Source organism: Antennarius striatus, chromosome 16, assembly GCF_040054535.1.
Source record: "Antennarius striatus isolate MH-2024 chromosome 16, ASM4005453v1, whole genome shotgun sequence".
NCBI lineage: Eukaryota > Metazoa > Chordata > Actinopteri > Lophiiformes > Antennariidae > Antennarius > Antennarius striatus.
This window is the reverse complement of record NC_090791.1, coordinates 11,495,842-11,512,946: the sequence shown is the minus strand read 5'-3', so window position 1 is coordinate 11,512,946 and position 17,105 is coordinate 11,495,842. Positions and strand designations below refer to the sequence as shown.

Here is a 17,105-nt window from a genome sequence, read left to right as displayed (position 1 = left end):
ATAGAAGTATTTTCAAAACATAAGCTTAGCAACAAAAGTAATTCAAAAATTCTACTGGATTCTACTGGACTCGTCCATTTTCCTCCTGATTAAGATTTTAGGAATATGTTTAACAGCTGTTTGAGTCATTACAGCATGTGTGTTCTGTTTTTTTCCCAATACATACTTCCAGCATGCTAGCACTGCAATTCTACTCATTCAAAGTTTGTCAGGTAAAAGGAGCTGCATGTCTTGTATTGGCACCCGTCGGGAGTATATTAATGATAAGGTCATTAAGCAGCCATAAAACACACATACTGACGGATGCTCTGGTGAGAACACACTAGCTCCCCCTTGATAAAGAGAGATTATTGGAATAGATCAGGCTCCTGGGGAAAAAAAGGCACCGGAACACAGATTTTGCACATAGACATATAAAGATAATGGGCCGTCTGTGTGTAATTGTGGGCTGCTTCACACACAAGTGCAAACACTGTCAAACTGAACAAAAGAAAACCCACAAATTGCAATTCAATGTATACTCAGACAGGTCCGACATACACTTTTTATCCTGTTCACACAGCTCGGGGTTGTCAAAGCTAATAGGACTCCCAAGACGTTTTTTATTGTGTTAAGCCAACAGAATTTCAATCTTGCCAGAGTGGAAGGATGAAGAAACATACTATAATAACAGGATTTATAGACAGACTACCAGTTCTAGTTCAAGCCCCATTAAACTAGTCCTATGATTAAAAAAGAACATTTCCTGTGCAGAGTCCAGGAAAGGAAATTAAGCTTCTTTATAATGTTGGAGGACAACATGATAGATAACGAATGATCAGTATGGAACCAATACATTTACAATATTTAGTTCTCTTTCTCTCTCTCTCTCTCTCACACACACACACACACATACACACACCCTGATTGACTCACCCACGCTGGTGACCTTCTGTGTGACCAGGTCCTTCAGCAGGCCATCCAGGGCAGGATTGTGTCGTGAATACAGCTCGTAGCGGTTGATGCCGATATGGAAACGTAACCAGTTGGGATACGGCTCTGCTGTTACTTCCCCATTTGGAGAGAACACGTCCTCTCCATTCCCCTCCTCATGGTGCCTGGAAAACGTGAAGAAGAGTGGGAAAGAGAGTCACAAGAAGTTATGAAGCAAGCAGATTCCTGTTAATGTGATGGTTAATTTATGCAATCGATCAATAGAGAAGTTGTTGTGGCCTCTTGGTATAAGTGTAAGAGACAAACAGAAGCTTAAGGAACTAGAACACAACACACTCCATAGAATGCGTGGGTTTATTACTATTATGAGGTTAAGATGCAGCTTTACTGGTCCCGTCAAAGACCCATAATCTATCCGATGGAAGCTCTTACTGTGGGCACACTAAGAACAAAAAGATGCTGTGGAGAGAAAAGATGGAAACTGGAAGGGATAGATGGCAGTAGATAGATGGATGGATGATAAATGAATTGATGGAAAAACAGAGATAGATTTGTAACACTTCTTTACTTCTTACCATCCTTGGCTCTCTGCAGCGCTGGGATAAGATTTAATGTTACTGTTGACGTTAAACAAAGTGTCATCGTCCGTGAGAGGAGGAAGGTCAACCGTGTACAAAGGATGCTCAAACAGGGCAGACAGGCGGGAGATGCCGCGGGCAGGGACGGTGCGACCACCGCTCGCTTCTCCGATGAGCGGCTTGTGTCCCTCCACCTTCCCGGCTGACAGTCTCGTCCGCCGGAAGGACTCGGTTCTGTCCGCGGCAGCAGCGGTGATCTTTTCCAGGGAGTGCGATGTGAGGTTGGAGCTCGGCTCGTTACTGAAATCCTGTAGGATTCTCAGCGTGTGCTTGTCAGGCCAGCCCGCTTCGGCCGCCGCCGCCCTGGCGCGCTGTTTGCCCCAGCCCTGAGACTCCCTGGCCGCGTGGTGCGCGCACTGGCACCCGCCGTCCCCGCCGTCCGCACCACGCTTCTCCAGCTTCGGTAATAAACCTATCATGATGTGCATGGTGCAGGCAACCAAAAACACCATGAGTATCAACACTCTGAATTTACGAAATAATATCATCTTTATCACTGTGTCTGTTCCTGACAGAGGAGGATCAGCTTTAAGCGCAGCCCAACTCAGGGCGCCGACATGGATGTCCGACAGCGTTGGAGTGTTGGAGCGAAAACAAAGCAGCGAAGGTCTGGAGATTAACTGAGACCAAACAGATCGTGGCACACATAATAGCCTATATGAGCACCTCCATCATGAGATCAGTCTTTAGATTTCTACAATGGTCCAAATTCTTCTTTTGTAGACAGGTGTACGTATCGACATTGTAGTGACTGAATAGCTCACAGCTTTGAGGGCTTTTCATTCACTGCCTTGTTGAACAGGATAGTGTCAGGATGTTAAGTCGGGCGAAATTGTTAACAAGATGTAACACGAGGACCGTGGGTCTTGTTAAAATAGTCTTCCTTAAACCTGCTTCCTTGTATCGGGGCCAGCACAGAGTGAGATGTCAAAAATGAATCGTTACTGACTTCAGGGGAGAAAAAGTAACAGGATACACTGATGTAGTCCACAATAGGAATGTTCTTTGTAGTATTAGTGATGATTAATAATAATAATGAATAAAAACTTGAAAATAGCGGCAATATCAGGTGGTCCGCTGAGATACTTGGATGTCGTGCCGCGTCTCCTGGAAGCTCTCCTGGAAGTGAAATCAGCGACTGACCGGCAGGTGCAGGGATCCTGGGTTCATTTCGTCCCGTTGACTGTCTTCCTTCCAAGTGTTCATCCTGGGTGGGTGTGTTAAATATCGCGATCCGAGCCGTCTGAGTCCAGCCTCGGTGGCGTCATGAGAGAAGAGATTGGCTGCGTCTTCGTGCACAAATAGCACCAGCGACATGACAGGCGAGAGAAAAGCAACGGACGGAACCCCCGAGAGTCTGCGCCTCCGCTGTCCGCAGCCAGAGGGCGCTGTCCCGGCCGTGTGACGAGCAGCGCTTTGACACAATTCTTTTCCAGAAACAGTATTACAGTACAATGTTTTCGGGTTTACTTTCTACCCGAGAATTGACGTTCCTTGAACCGGTATTCACCAAAAAAAAAATAAAAAAATAATGCAATGAAGTTTGAAAATTTCAATGTTTCAAAGCCGGGGAACTCTGGTTTTCATTTTTGTTCCATGGACTTGTTCAAAGCCCTGACCAGAAGGACAGTATGTAGGAATACTACTCTTCAAAGTCCATAATAAGTCGCTGGATGGTAAAAAGGGGGCTCTCGGTGAGGATAGTGGGGATTTTTTTTGACAAGGGGGCGGACAACGACACTGTATGACCCACTCTACCGCCCTCTCCACCACTGAGCCACTGCCGCCCCTTAAAAGGATCATTATCCCTAAATGGGCTTACTTAATTTAGCATAATATAAAGCCAGTTGAAATAATTAAAGTGTTTGACACTTTGCATGATAACAGAAAGAAGGGTATTGATACACGCATTTGTCAGTTTAGTTATCTTATGTAATCCTACAGAAAGCAGGTTTTGGAAGTTTGAAGTTTCCGTGTATTTTCTGAATCTGCGAGTGTTCCCACCAGGAGTTCTGGTGTTGATATGTTGAAATATTGACCAAAGGTGTGTATGAACTCGCCTGTCTTTAAAGCTTTTATAAAATGCTGGTAGACACCTTACTATAAGACAGGTATGCTTCTAATGTTGTCTTCTTGCTCTGGTTCAGGCTCAACCAGCTCAAGTCTTCAGCCTGCATAATAGATGCTCTGCTGTTCTCACCAGGTATATAGTTGGCCTGTATCTACACGCTGCCATAAATTCAGTGTACAGTTTTATCTTGAGGCTGTCGAAACATAATAAAACATACAGTATATATGAACAACATTATGTGAGTGGCTTTAGCTCTTAAGTTAATTTCACATTTTGTTCAGACTTTTGATCACCTGTTAGAATCAGGAAAGGTTAAAAATGCAAGAGGGCACTGATCTATAATATAAATCTGATTATATCAAAACATTATTAATGTAATTGTAATCAAAGAGTTTCTAATCAGGGTTTTATCATCCTCAACTAATCCTTTCTCATGGATGTCTCACAGTGAAAATAGACCTTCAGAGGCTACTTGTTTATTTTTGGATAAAGCAAAACACCTTTTATATCAAACCACAGGGGGTAAATGAATGCAGCAGGCAGGAATGCATTCCTCTCAGACTTCAGGATTAAATGGATATCATTTCAAGTGTCACAGTTCATTCAAACTGCCAAACGCAGGCCTTTAAACTGCCAGACAAAAGTACAGACACACAGGAAATCTATTTTACCATTTTGTCACAAAGCAGATGGCACCATGTTAGACGGGAGGCAAGATGTGCTGACAGAGGAGCAATAGCAAAGTAATTAAATGAACGAACTATGCATATTATTTTGGCTCGCATGCGTGTCGTAGAAGAGCCTCACTTGTCTCCTGCCCCTCCTTCCAGTGGAACCAAGCTGGAGCTCATGCCACTGGTTGATTTGTGCATCTAAATAAAACAGGATCTTAAAGCTAACAAGCAGACAAATTGTTCTCCTAAATGTGTGCCTGCCGTCTCGTGTCATCTCGTGTTCCAGACAGAACAAACTGACACAAGCAAACATGTTAGAATCCACTGATACTAAAGAAGTACTCTAATCATGTAATTTAGCTCAAAGGGTGCATATAAGACATTTTATTTGGTTGGAGCAGTCTGAGCTTGTGGCTTTTGGCACACTACATCCACGTGTGTTTCACAGACAACCTGCATCAGCTGAAGATGCATATTCGTCTGTATGTTTGTCAGCTGTCAACTTTTCATTGGTAAGCAACAATGACATAAAAATACAATTCTATTCTATAGAAATTACACAAATATAGTGATAAAAAACAACAATAAAGAAAATATAATTCACACTTTTATCAACAAAGCAATTGAGTAAAGGGAAATCAGGAAGATTAGACTGTGTCCTATTTTCTTTGAAACTAATGTGAAGTTTTAATTTTTAAATGGAAACAACCAATTTTACACAATGAAAATTAATTTTCTATAAATGTGACAATAAAACGAGAGATTACAGTACAGTACTTGTTTTTTTCAACTGCATCAATGCCACAAAAGAAAATTAATGTGATGTTAAACCTGGATGAGCCTTAACTATTTTAATGGTTTTTAAAACTCCAGCAAAGAAATGAAAATAACAAGTTGGTCTTTTTCAGGAAAACTAAGCAAGGCTCTGTTTGAAAAATGTTTGTTTTTTTCTTTTGTTTTATTCAACGTCAACTGTTTAATCAGTGCTGGAGCAATTTGAAAATGTGCTGGTCAACATTTCGAGTATGTCAATGTAGTTTAGCTTCAAAAGTAAAAACACACCTTCTTCTGCTTTTAATGAATCTGTCCATGAAATCACAAGATAATGACAGCAAACCAAGGTACTGATTAAAAGAATACAAGGACTAAGTTGTGATGAAAATTCGAGAATGTTTCAATTTTTATCATTCTTATGTTTAATAATTAAGATCAAAGAAGAATTTACTTTTAAAATGCAATATTTTCAACCCCAAGAGAAGTAAATTACATCCCACTAGTGCCGTAAGGTTATAAATCCTAAGCCGTCTGCACTCTGGATCAGCTAAATTATTGAAGTTTGAGTCAGGTTCTGTTTAGAATAATATGAGAAGGCACAACAGGTTAAAAAAATCATGGCTTAAAATAAATGTTTTGGATTAAAAAAAAAAAATCAAAACTCTAGACTGCAGTATAACTTGGACTGTTTGAATCTTAAAAGGAATATTCTTTCTTTGTCTTTGTTCCTCCAACAGGAGGCACAGCTTCAGAAATTCATCTTGACCTTTTAGTCCTCATCAAAGTCACACTGGAGTTAAAGTTTCTCTGGGTGTTATAAAAAAATAGACATATAAAAAAATTCAAAACCTAGTTCGGGAAACATCTATGCTTGAATTCAAAAAATAAATATTTGATTATATGTAGTATAACTTTGTAAATTTCATTCTCTGCGTTTGCTGTTCAAGGATGCTTCAGTATATACAGTAATGGTAGCAGGGGCTCCAACTACCAACCTTCTGACACACAGGCCACTCTGGCACCACCTAAGCCACGGCCACCCCATTAGTAAAGCCTCTCTCAGGAGAATGATTAAAAAATAGAGCTATTCATTTTTATCACTTAAAAGGTCCTGCGCTCAGTTATATTACGCTCTGTTTGGCAGTTTTATGAGCCTGCTGATTTGTTAACAGCTTATTTCAAGCTGAGGGATAAATGGCTGCGCAAGTGTCACAAGTATAGAAGTTAAAATTGGAGAATAATGTGGCTTACTAATAGTGTCAGAAATATTGATTTGACAAATGGCTAGGCGGTGGGCTCAGGCATTCAAGAAAGGTAGAAAAAACCTGCCACTGACTCGAGATTTAGGTCATTTCTCTTCATGTGGAAAAATCTCTGCAAGAGTTCATTTGCGACTTGAAACGTGACACTGTGACATGGTTTCAGTTTCAATTACTTAGGTTCAAATGAAAAACGATAAATGCATTAACAATACGGGACATAATCTTTGTATTGTGTGATAGGAATTAAGATGTAAATCATCGCTGGGGTCCATATTCTTTATTAGTCTCTCATTTGGACTTTGTGCCAATCACAGCGCGGCTCAGAAATGTGGTAATGAGACAACCGGCCCCCACACGGGTGAGTCCGGTGGACCTGCTGTGCTGGTCTCCTTATCACAAAGACTCAAAGACTCAAATTGAGCCAGGGAATTTTAAATTAGGTGATGGTAAGGTGTGACCTTGAATGAAGAGGCACAGAAGGGATGGTCATATTTGATTTGTGTGAATTGGTATGTGTGTGTATAAAAGGTCCATTGCTAACAGAGACGTGGAAGAGTTACAGCAGCAACTGGACAATCTGTCATCAGGGGGGTGAACTCTCTTCTGTTCATCATCTGCTGACAAAGGAGCTGACACCTTGTTATCATCCAAGGTCCCACTTCGTACTGCCATCAAAAGGCCGCAGGTGACAGGTGTCTGCAGATTCCTTTTTTTCTCTTGCAAATGAGCTTAGATTCCAGGTTGATGGATGATGAAAATTTTGCCATTTTACATGCAAGACATGACGAAAAGAACAACTTTCCTATTGTTTTGGAATTTAGTTGTTTTCCATCCGCAGTATGAAGGATCACCATTCAGGAGAGCTAAGGTGTTACAATGGTGAAAATTCAAGAGTTAATGAATCATCCATGTGTTGTGCTAGGGGATTTCGTATCTCTGTGCTGGATATAACATATCACTTACTGGCTCCCCAAATGGTGAAGTAGAAATGATTTAGCTCAACATAAGTCAAGTGTAGTCATGTGTGCATGGCCTGATCGCTTGAGAGCAAAGAAAGTGAAGCAACTATGACAAAGAAAAACCAGAAGCTCTACAGAGGGCTTCATCACTGACCTTTTTATGTCTTGCTGTGAAAGTAGCTTACTAAGATTATTGCCCACAACATTTCACACAAGCTAAATTTTTGAAGTAGGTGCAATCCTCAGTCAGGATCCTACTGACTGTGCCCAGCTGGAGCTTTCACACAAACGATAGCTGAACGTTTGATGTTGACGTCTGTCTGCTCTCGAACCTGCTTGACGACCTCTGAGCTGCTGCTTATTTCTAATGCTGACATGATCATTGTTTCTTTTGTTTCTCATGCCCCCAAATGATTGTCATTATAATAATTGACTTAACAGTCTTAATAACTGACTTATTACCAAGTAAAACCATCTTTCCTCTGACATAAGATGCTAATGCACCTGGAAGTGGAGCAGAATGAGCCATGAATCCTCTAACTGGTTTAACAGGATAAATTTGTTCCAGTAGAGAGCCTGGTAGCCAGATGCGAGCTGGCATCAATCCACTCAGATGCCTGTCAGAGGTCAGATTTTTATCTCCTCTGCTTCTTCAAACCTGAATGTTATAATGGGTATGGGTGGCGGTACAGTATGTGTGTGTTTAGTGGTGTTCTAAATGGGTTGGTAAGTTCAGGAACAATTTTTTTAAATTTCCATTTGACTTATTGGTCATTATGCTCGGCGCAGAAGCCTTCTTAATGACTTTGAACTTGAGGACAAAATGTGATTTATTATGGCTCAACCTCATTCTCAATTCATTTTGCTAACACAAACCCAATGCTGAAGATCATGTTAAGTGACTCGGAGGGCGAAATTAACACCATGTCCAAAGCTGAGACTACAATACCCTGTGTAACAGGGAGGACATCCCTGTGACCACTCACTGTAGCGGAGCAGAGTCATATATTTTCAGCAAGGTTATTGGTAAGCTGGGCTGCAGTGGTAATATGCTGTCATATTAACTCCCTGGATGTCAGAATGCGATGCCTCAGAGGGAAATCATGGGCTGTATCTCCTCCAGCAGAGCTGAAGCTGGAAAACTGCTCAACCAAACAAAAGTAATACGTATGAGTGAATAATGATGATATTGTTAGTGAGGTGTCACTTCCAATAATACATGTTTTGGAAACTGCCTCTAGCTTGCTATACAAAAGTATCAGTGTCAGTATTTCTGCCTTGGTTTTAGAATCCACAGATATAAAATCTTGTAGAATGGCCAATAAGCAAATTATTGCTGAATGAGTTTGGGATAGCCGTAATTAATGGATCAATGTGGTATGCAGTGTGCAATTCCAGGGAATGTGGGTATAGTCTAATCAACGAGGTCATATACATAAGGTGGCTGTCTCATTTCATGGCATTGGGTCAGAAGGACTGACATACTGCAGTTCTTTGTATATTTTGCTGCTGTCTCCAGGAAACTCTACTCCATGCTGATTCAGGGACTGTCCCAAATTGCTACAGTTTTCATTTAAGTGTCACAACCCTATAAATGTTGTGTTTGTCCAATATTGTAGAGTGACAAGTCTGTTCGAAGAGGAGATGAAGACGGATGGATGGGTTAAAAATGTTGGACTTTCACACGGCTGACTGCAGTTGAATACTTCTTTCAACAGTGAGCATGAATTTCTTTTATCCATGACCACATTCATTCCATAAACATATCCAAGTAAAATGTTCTTATTGTGGCCTTAGATAAGTTTTAGCATTATCGCAGCATAAAAGTTGATTTAATTTTTAATTTAAAAAAAAAGTATTTTGTAAAGGAATGTCTTGCCAGTACTCAATTGTTTCAGTCTGTTCCTCTAAATGTTATGATCCTCATTTTCTTGTATTGAAGTCTAAAATTTGTATAATTCAAATCTATTAAATGTAGACAGTGAAAGAAAATTGAATCCCTTGATTGCAAGGAGACAAGACTGTAACTTGACTTCTAACTGGATTTTAAACTTCAACAGGTCTACAATACTTTCAGTTCCTGGTCCCAGTTTCTTGTTTCAAGTCATCTTTGGCATGTTCATATAATTATGACTCCATTATTTAGTAAAATTGGTGATTAAATTTAACAAAACTTTTTACAAGTGTTTCCATGGCATGTCTTTGGGTTCTTATCACATCATGATAAACCAATGAGCACCTTCCTCTGTTGTGAAAACTAAAACACGTACAATAGTCTGTGGTCCAGTGTCTGTCAGGATGGGATAATCCGTCGATGACTTAACCTGCAGTGGAAGTTACCATGACATGTTTTTTGACACCATGAAGGCCATGCTTAAAATCTACTGCTATGATGATGAGGCAATCCTCTGTATTGATTTGACTGTACATGAAACACTTTTGCGACACAGTAGCTGCAGGTCAATGATTCCTCCTCTTGGTTCCGGCTTATTGAACAGGTTGTTTGTTACCCCAGTCCTGCTGCTGCGTCCCTCGAGGGCCACATCCTGTTAGCGCTCTGCTCCCACTGACTTGTTGACACATAGGTCATTGCAGGGCGTCGGCCAAGCTTCCAAACATCCAGACAAAAAAAGAAAAGCCATAGCAGACACGAACGCACACAAGCTGGGCTTGACTTCTCAAATAAGCAACAGACAGACATTTATCTTCTCATTACAATGCCTGTGTGTGTGTGTTTGTGTGTGTGTGTGTGTGTGTGTGTGTGTGTGTGTGTGTGTGTGTGTGTGTGTGTGCGCGTTTATGTGTGTGTGTTTGTGTGTGTGTGTGTGAGGGAGAGAAAGACTGTCCTGCTTGTATATGTTGTGTTTGGCTTTAACTTTTCATCCAGGAAGCCCATAATTAGACGGAAACTAGATGCTGCCAAGGAAGGATGAGGTTAAAGAGTGGGAGCGAGCTGCCTGTTTGTGCCGTGGGTCTCACAGGCATGATGGAGTGACACACTCAGAGGACCTCAATGGCACATTTCCTGTGATTAAAGGAAATGATTGGTATTGATTCCAAGAGGAGGAGACGAGTCATGTTTAATTGCATTAGAATAATTGTCTATTGATGGCGGAGGTGAACCCTGTGTCTGATGGAAAAGCCACAGTTGGTCATGTATGAAACCTATTAACACTGCAATGTTCTCAGATGTGTGACATTTAATAGTACAACATCATAACAACTTCATTTTCACAAAAACTGAATTTCCTCGAATTTATCTGCAGATTGTCCGTGTGACTGAATACAGTCATTTTGTATCTGTGGATATTGGAAGCCTGCTCCTCACTGACTAACAGAATAAATCCTTCTTGCATAGCAATTTTCCAGCTGCCCCCTACAATTCCTTTCCATGCCTGATGTAAACCTCTTCCAGGTTTTTCAGTACCAACCAATTAGACTTAAGTTTCAGTATGATCAATAGGTATCCTGGTGACCTTTTGGGTTACCTTTGGCAACTGTCAATAGGTATTTGAGGCTGTGATGTCAGGGCGAGCGCTGCAGTTGCCCTTCCACCATCAGTCCATCGATCTTCCACCTTCCTCCCCTGAAACACAAACAAAACCTTGTGCTAACTCATACTATTTATGTGTTGTGCTGACGCTGGTGTTGCTAGCAATATTTATCATCCCACATCTAATCAGTTTTGCACTGAACACCTGAATCACCCCCCCACTTACCTCAAGCGTAATAAAATAAAACACAATAGAAGTTGGACACAGGAAAAAACTACACATGATATCTCTTCAAAGATAATATTATGGAGCACTGGTAAATAACAATAGAATATAATTGCTCAAAAGTAGACTGATGCATTGACATTTTCTAGGAGCTTTCAGATCAGAACGCATTTAAATATGATTTGTGCGTTCACTCATATTTAGTTTCACTGCCGTCCTGCCACAGCATCTGGGCCATCGTCTCTTGTTGGATGTGTTTCAAGCGAACCCAGACAACCTTGATCTTCAGCCAGAGACTGTGGCTACGAAGCAGGCAAGGTCACAGGAAGTTACCCCACTCCTAGGTCACTGTGTTCTTCAAGCCAACATGGGATCACTGAGTCAACAAATGGTTTTAGTCAGTGAGCGACTCAGGGCAGCTAACACAAGGACGAATGTTTGAACAGGCTTGTGTGCGTGTGTGTGTGCGTGCTGTGCCAACTATGGATGGGCCCTTAGCATGCTGTCTCCTGAAGCATTTTAGAAGAATGTTGACTGCTTCCTGTCTAAGCTGGGGATGAATGTGACTGTTGTGTGCTGGGATGGGATGTTCATTACTGGATGTAATCTTCAGGCCTGTGTGTGCTGGAGGTACAAGGGCTGTTTAAACACATTTCATCAATATCATTTCCAAACATCTTCAATGACATGCATTAGCTCAACGTCAGAAGAAATTACTGCATTAAACCTGCTGCTTGCATATTCATGCTGGAGTATCACAATGGTGACAGCGCTTGGGCCACTAAAGTAAAACGAAATGCAAACAGACAGAATGATTTTGATATAATCAGCTTAAGTGTGACACTGCCAACTGAACGACTTATAATAGGACAAGCTTATTTGCATAATGGGTGTCCTCAGACAGATGCAATTATTTCAGATAATATAAAATCTGTTTAAAACATGACAAAATTACGACATATACTTTTAAAGATACACTTATATAACTAAATGAAGATGATGAGGAGTGACGTGTCCAAACTTTTAGTTTTCTTTCTTTCTTTTCCTCTAATATTTTCGATTGATGATAATATTCACTTAACTAATCTATCTGACTGTAATTGTCAGTATATGTGACAATCCACTGAGGTGAGGTTCCATCCCATTTTATGTTCCTGGAGCTAACTGGCACAAACGATGGACTTTTTGTAGCTCATTTCTGCAACTCATTTGTAATGAACCAGTTAAAATTACATAGATGGCATTTTCAGAAAATGAACATTTAACCTTATTAAAAACTTCTTTTTATAGATTATTTCAAAAAAATTAAAAAAGTTCCTACTTAGCACATAAGGACAGTTTGTGGCTGTAGTAGTAAGTGTAAAACAGTTTTTTTCAACATATACAACTAACTACATGCATTACGCTACTATGACTGAATGACCTCACTGATAAATATGTAATTAGCTCAACTTCCTTGTTGTCTCCTTTGTTTTACTTTATTTTACAGTATTTTATTTTTTTTACTAATGTTTTACTTATGTTCTTAGTTAATGAGATCTCTATCATTCTTTAACTGCCACCTTTCTGTCTTTTGGGTTTTAGAAACAGACTAGAATGGGACTTTTTTTTATTTTTTTTAGCGTTTATCCATCTCTATATCATTTATATGTATAATAATGGTAATAATGGTATATGTAAAAAGTGGTAAACAAAATCCTAAAATTTTCTTCCCCTTTATCTGGATCCACTCAAAAATATGCTGGGATCTCTCTTGCTACATTCTCCAGCTTTAGGTTTCATCAAAATCAATCAGGTATTTAATGTGCAATGGAGGAACATGTTTAAAAGAATAACAAACAAACTTGGATCTGGATTGACAGGCCTGCACCTCACAAGTTTCATGAAAGCCTGAGCTTTTGTCTACTCCTGTTGACAGACAGAAACACAGACATACACACCAGACTGACCTCCTAAGGGGGATATAAAATGTACTGTATGTATTCCAGCCTGTTGTCTGTGTAACTAAAGGCCAAACTATGATTGTAGCAGTGGCTCAAAGCCAACAGTGCAGCAAACAATGCCATCACCCACTGCACCATATTATTTTGACATGATATATAAGCTATTCATAATGTGCATATTTAATACTGCATCCATTACTGTGCATCATTAATATTTCATGTACATTTACTAATGCAGCATAATGTGGAGTACCTTAAAATTAGCTTTATGTGACTTACAGACGAAGTGGAAAATGCCCTCCACCCACCTCCAAGTGTCCTGCATGAAAATAGCCTTAATGTGTTTATCTTGAAATAAAAAGTATGAAGAAAGAAATACCTAAAAATCCATTTACCAGTCTGTGCATATGCTTTGTGTGCCATCCATCCCATTCTGTCAGTATCTGGTTCAAAGATAAGTGAGCTGCACCAATGTTTCTCTAGTCCGTTGGGGCTGAAGTCCATAGACAGTACAGTGAGTCAGCTGTAAGAAAATGTTTTTATGTCTGCTCTGAATTATGGACTGCCCCAGAAGTGTAAAAGAGACTGGTCTGCTCCAAAGCAGTGGAAGAGCATTTTGCAGAGTAATGGTTTTCTTGATAAAGATGTGAATGCAATATAATTAAGTGTTTGGCCTTCTTGAATTCATTTGTTCAGCTCACTGTACACTTAAAGTGAGCTGGAAGGCACATTAAAACTTGTTTTTCTTTACTAAATACATCCTTCGATGAGTCTAATTAGCATTTATAGTTTCATTTTACGAACTTGATTACAGCTTTTAGAATCTGCAGCTGGTCTTTATGCTAATCTAAGAGCCTTTAGTGTGTCCTTATATAATGGTGTCACACAATAAATGGCGTTTCAAGATAGAGGAATAAAACACAAGCAATCTAAATGCTCTTTAATTATAAATCTCACCTGATTCATTATATGGGGTTCCAAACAACAGGTAACGCGCAACTGGTTGTGGTCATTTCTGATGAGTCAGGTGTTATGCATAAGCAAGATAAGGTAATCCTACTAAGCAAATATAAATTCATGTTTCAGGCAGTAGAAAAAACACAAGCTGATTAAAAGCAGCTTCTTAAATAAAGATGAATAAAGCAGCTGTTGTGTTCATTGTTCGTTATTGTCTCATGTAACCCTCTACACTCAGCACTGTGTAAAAAGAAATCCCCCATGCTTTGGTGAAACTAAACACTCATTTTGTTGACGGCCCAATAAAGGCCTGTACAGCCAGCCGGAGAACAAGGTCATGCACGCACCATGAATATGTCTTCACCCCAGGCTAATTTCTTTAATTCTTGAACAAGATGTGCATGACAAAAAATTAATTTTCTGAGTAAACAAGTTGCAGTTTCCTTCCTGGGGTTGTTTTGGCTGACTCTTTTGTTTGTTTGTGTGTGTGTGTGTGTGTGTGTGTGTGTGTGTGTGTTGAAGCTGCACATGATTAATAATGCTGTCCTACACCTTCTGTTTAGGGAATTAACAGAAAAACTATGGAAATGAGCACAGACTAGGTCATGTGTGCTTTTTGTTAAAGATGAAGAGGTTTGTGCAGATTCCCGTTGTGTGATTGTACATGCACATTTCTCCAATCAAAACACAAACCACTTTGTGTGTTGCATCGTCTTGAATGTCACCGGCGTGCCACGGACCACGTTGTCCCTCCTCACTGCAGATAATGAGCATATTAATATGTACATACTCAGCTACGTTAATGCACACCTGGCACTCCAATTTCACAGCCCAGTCTCATGTCCACGCGGTTTCTGCAATAGGCTGTGGATTCTCTATCAGATGAAGAAAATATTGTTCTGAATTATTGAACAGATACATGACTGACAGACCTGCTGATGAAACTGAGGGGGAAGCAAAGAAAGAAAAAAAGGAAGCAAATTGGTGTAGCAAAGACTGATGTCAAAGATAACTTTTTGTGAGGGTCGATACAGACACAAAATATGGACCCTGAGGTCATGGTGGATGGACAAATTAATGAAATTGCTCTCCTGTATTCTATTTTTCCCTTTGTTAAAGCTTGCAAAGATATTCTAAGAATACATCAGTGGTAGTCTTACCTTCATAACTTACAATCTGGTTCATGATATCTGTTTCACAATAGAGATAATTGGTTTTTGCCTTTGCTGGTCTTAGAAGACAAATTTGGCCTTAAAAGAGAAGAAACTAGTCATTACTCAATGCAGACAGATTCCTTGAATGATAAACATTTACAGACGAGCTAATTTCAGTAAAATCTGCAGTTATTTTTCAGCCATTAAGCATCAGACGACATTTCAAGCTAAAAGTCATCACAAATGCCAGATAGATAAAACAGCTGGCATCTGAAGGAAGACAGACAGTGGGATGAGGCTAAATACTGGAATTTGGTTTTATGACTCTTGTCTGCTTCTGTACGGTCAGTCTGTGTGCTGCCTGAAGCTGAATCCCAGATGTACCATATATTTTATTTAAATCAGATGTCAACAGGACAATATTTTCAACGCATCATAAGTGGAAGATGTATGTTCTGTATATCTTTACTGCAGTGAAGCACAATGTGTATGGTAAATTGATTTACAACCTCACTTTTAAGATTTCTACATTATATATTTGGGATATCATTTATTTCTCACACAACATTTTTGATACGCTCAATCGTGTTCTGCTGAAATCTTGTGTAATTCCAACATCTCAAGGCTGCAGTAGAGAACTTTGCAAGAATACAAATGAGAAAGTATCTGCTGACATGCCTGACAATATCCCCCTCTTACAAACAAGCCGGAGGAGTGGCAAGCGCAACTAAAATTTGGAATCTAAATGTGCTGTAAAGAACGAATTGAATATTTTGCAGAATGTATTATTCTAAGACAACACATTACTTTGTTTAATCAAGCTAAAAACAAGTTTTGTCATTGTCTGAGCAGTAAAAAGGTTTATCAAAACAAGAAACAATACAGGACAGTCAAGAGCAAGATGCAAACAGGGGGTTTATAACCTGTGTTTCATCATTAACTGGCAAATTTATGTTCTGATAATGTTAATTTATTTTTGTCACATTCAGTAAATAGGCATTGTGGGGGATCACAGGTGTGGAAAGACCTTGTAATGAAGCCATTCATTCATCACCCAAAGTGTCATGGAAGGCTAAATGGAGAGGCTGAACGGAAAAGCAAATTGAAAAGCTAATTTGAAAACGAAAAGCAGCTTTTACTACATATGTAAAAGATAAAGGAAAGTTTGTGATCGAAATATACAATTTTATGAATGTATAAACTTGTGAATGCAGTCAATCATTCCCCTTTTAAAATGCATTTCTAAACGTCATTGTTTATTTATGTTTTAATGATGAATATGTAGATATCTGATGGCTTTTGGAAAAACCTTTAAGTATTTTCTCCATTTTACTGATGGATTTACATTACACTTGCACATTTTTCTGTAATTCCTCTTATTCCTCATTAAGATGAACAAATCACTTTCTAAATGAGACCATTCATTTGTAGATAAATGAATGCATTTCTGAGCATATGTGTAAATTAACTTTTTTATGGTTCAATGACTTATTAAGTATCATCATTATTATTGTTTCCTGCATTGGTAGAAAATGTGACTCAGTCTTGTTTTTCAAGTTCTTCATCACTAAAGTAATTTGTGCACATAATAGCTCATATCAGGATGGTTCTCTCCAACATAACTCATGAATCATGAATAAATAATCTTCCCCATTTTCACACAACTGATGCTTACATTCCCTTCATCCCACAAAGAAACAAAGAATGAGCAGCCATTAAAAACATTTGGAAACTCACAAACTTTTCCTGATCAATTGATCCCTTGGACTGTCAGCGTTACTGTGGGTAGCCTCCTGTGACAGTGATGGCTACCTGAGTAACTCAACAGGGTGGTAAAAAAAATTGTGGTTCCAAAATATTCTGTAGCTAATTTAAATTCCACACTGCTGTGGGAAGTTTCTCTGTCAATGGAATGGAAATAGAAAATAGTGTGATAACCAGTGATGAAAAATACCTATGGCAGTAAATGGGTGCTAATATTGTAAAATTGTCTTGAGTTAGCTCAGTTCTGTTAATGTTAC

At 39.4% G+C, this 17,105-nt stretch overlaps 1 protein-coding gene across 2 annotated transcripts in view; it reads right to left on the bottom strand.

Annotated features, from left to right (window-relative positions):
* Positions 1–2,864, bottom strand: part of fam20ca (FAM20C golgi associated secretory pathway kinase a) — a 29,960-nt gene extending 27,096 nt beyond the window's left edge. The window contains exons 1-2 of one of the 2 annotated variants that reach the window (XM_068336509.1): positions 1,509–2,864; positions 916–1,097 (exon numbers count right to left, since the gene is read on the bottom strand). In XM_068336509.1, the coding sequence (XP_068192610.1) occupies positions 916–1,097; positions 1,509–2,059 (733 nt within the window). In that variant the 5' untranslated portion in view covers positions 2,060–2,864. The remainder of the gene's footprint in view (positions 1–915; positions 1,098–1,508) is intronic. The other variant, XM_068336508.1, reaches the window with a different exon arrangement.
* Positions 2,865–17,105: the final 14,241 nt, after the last annotated feature.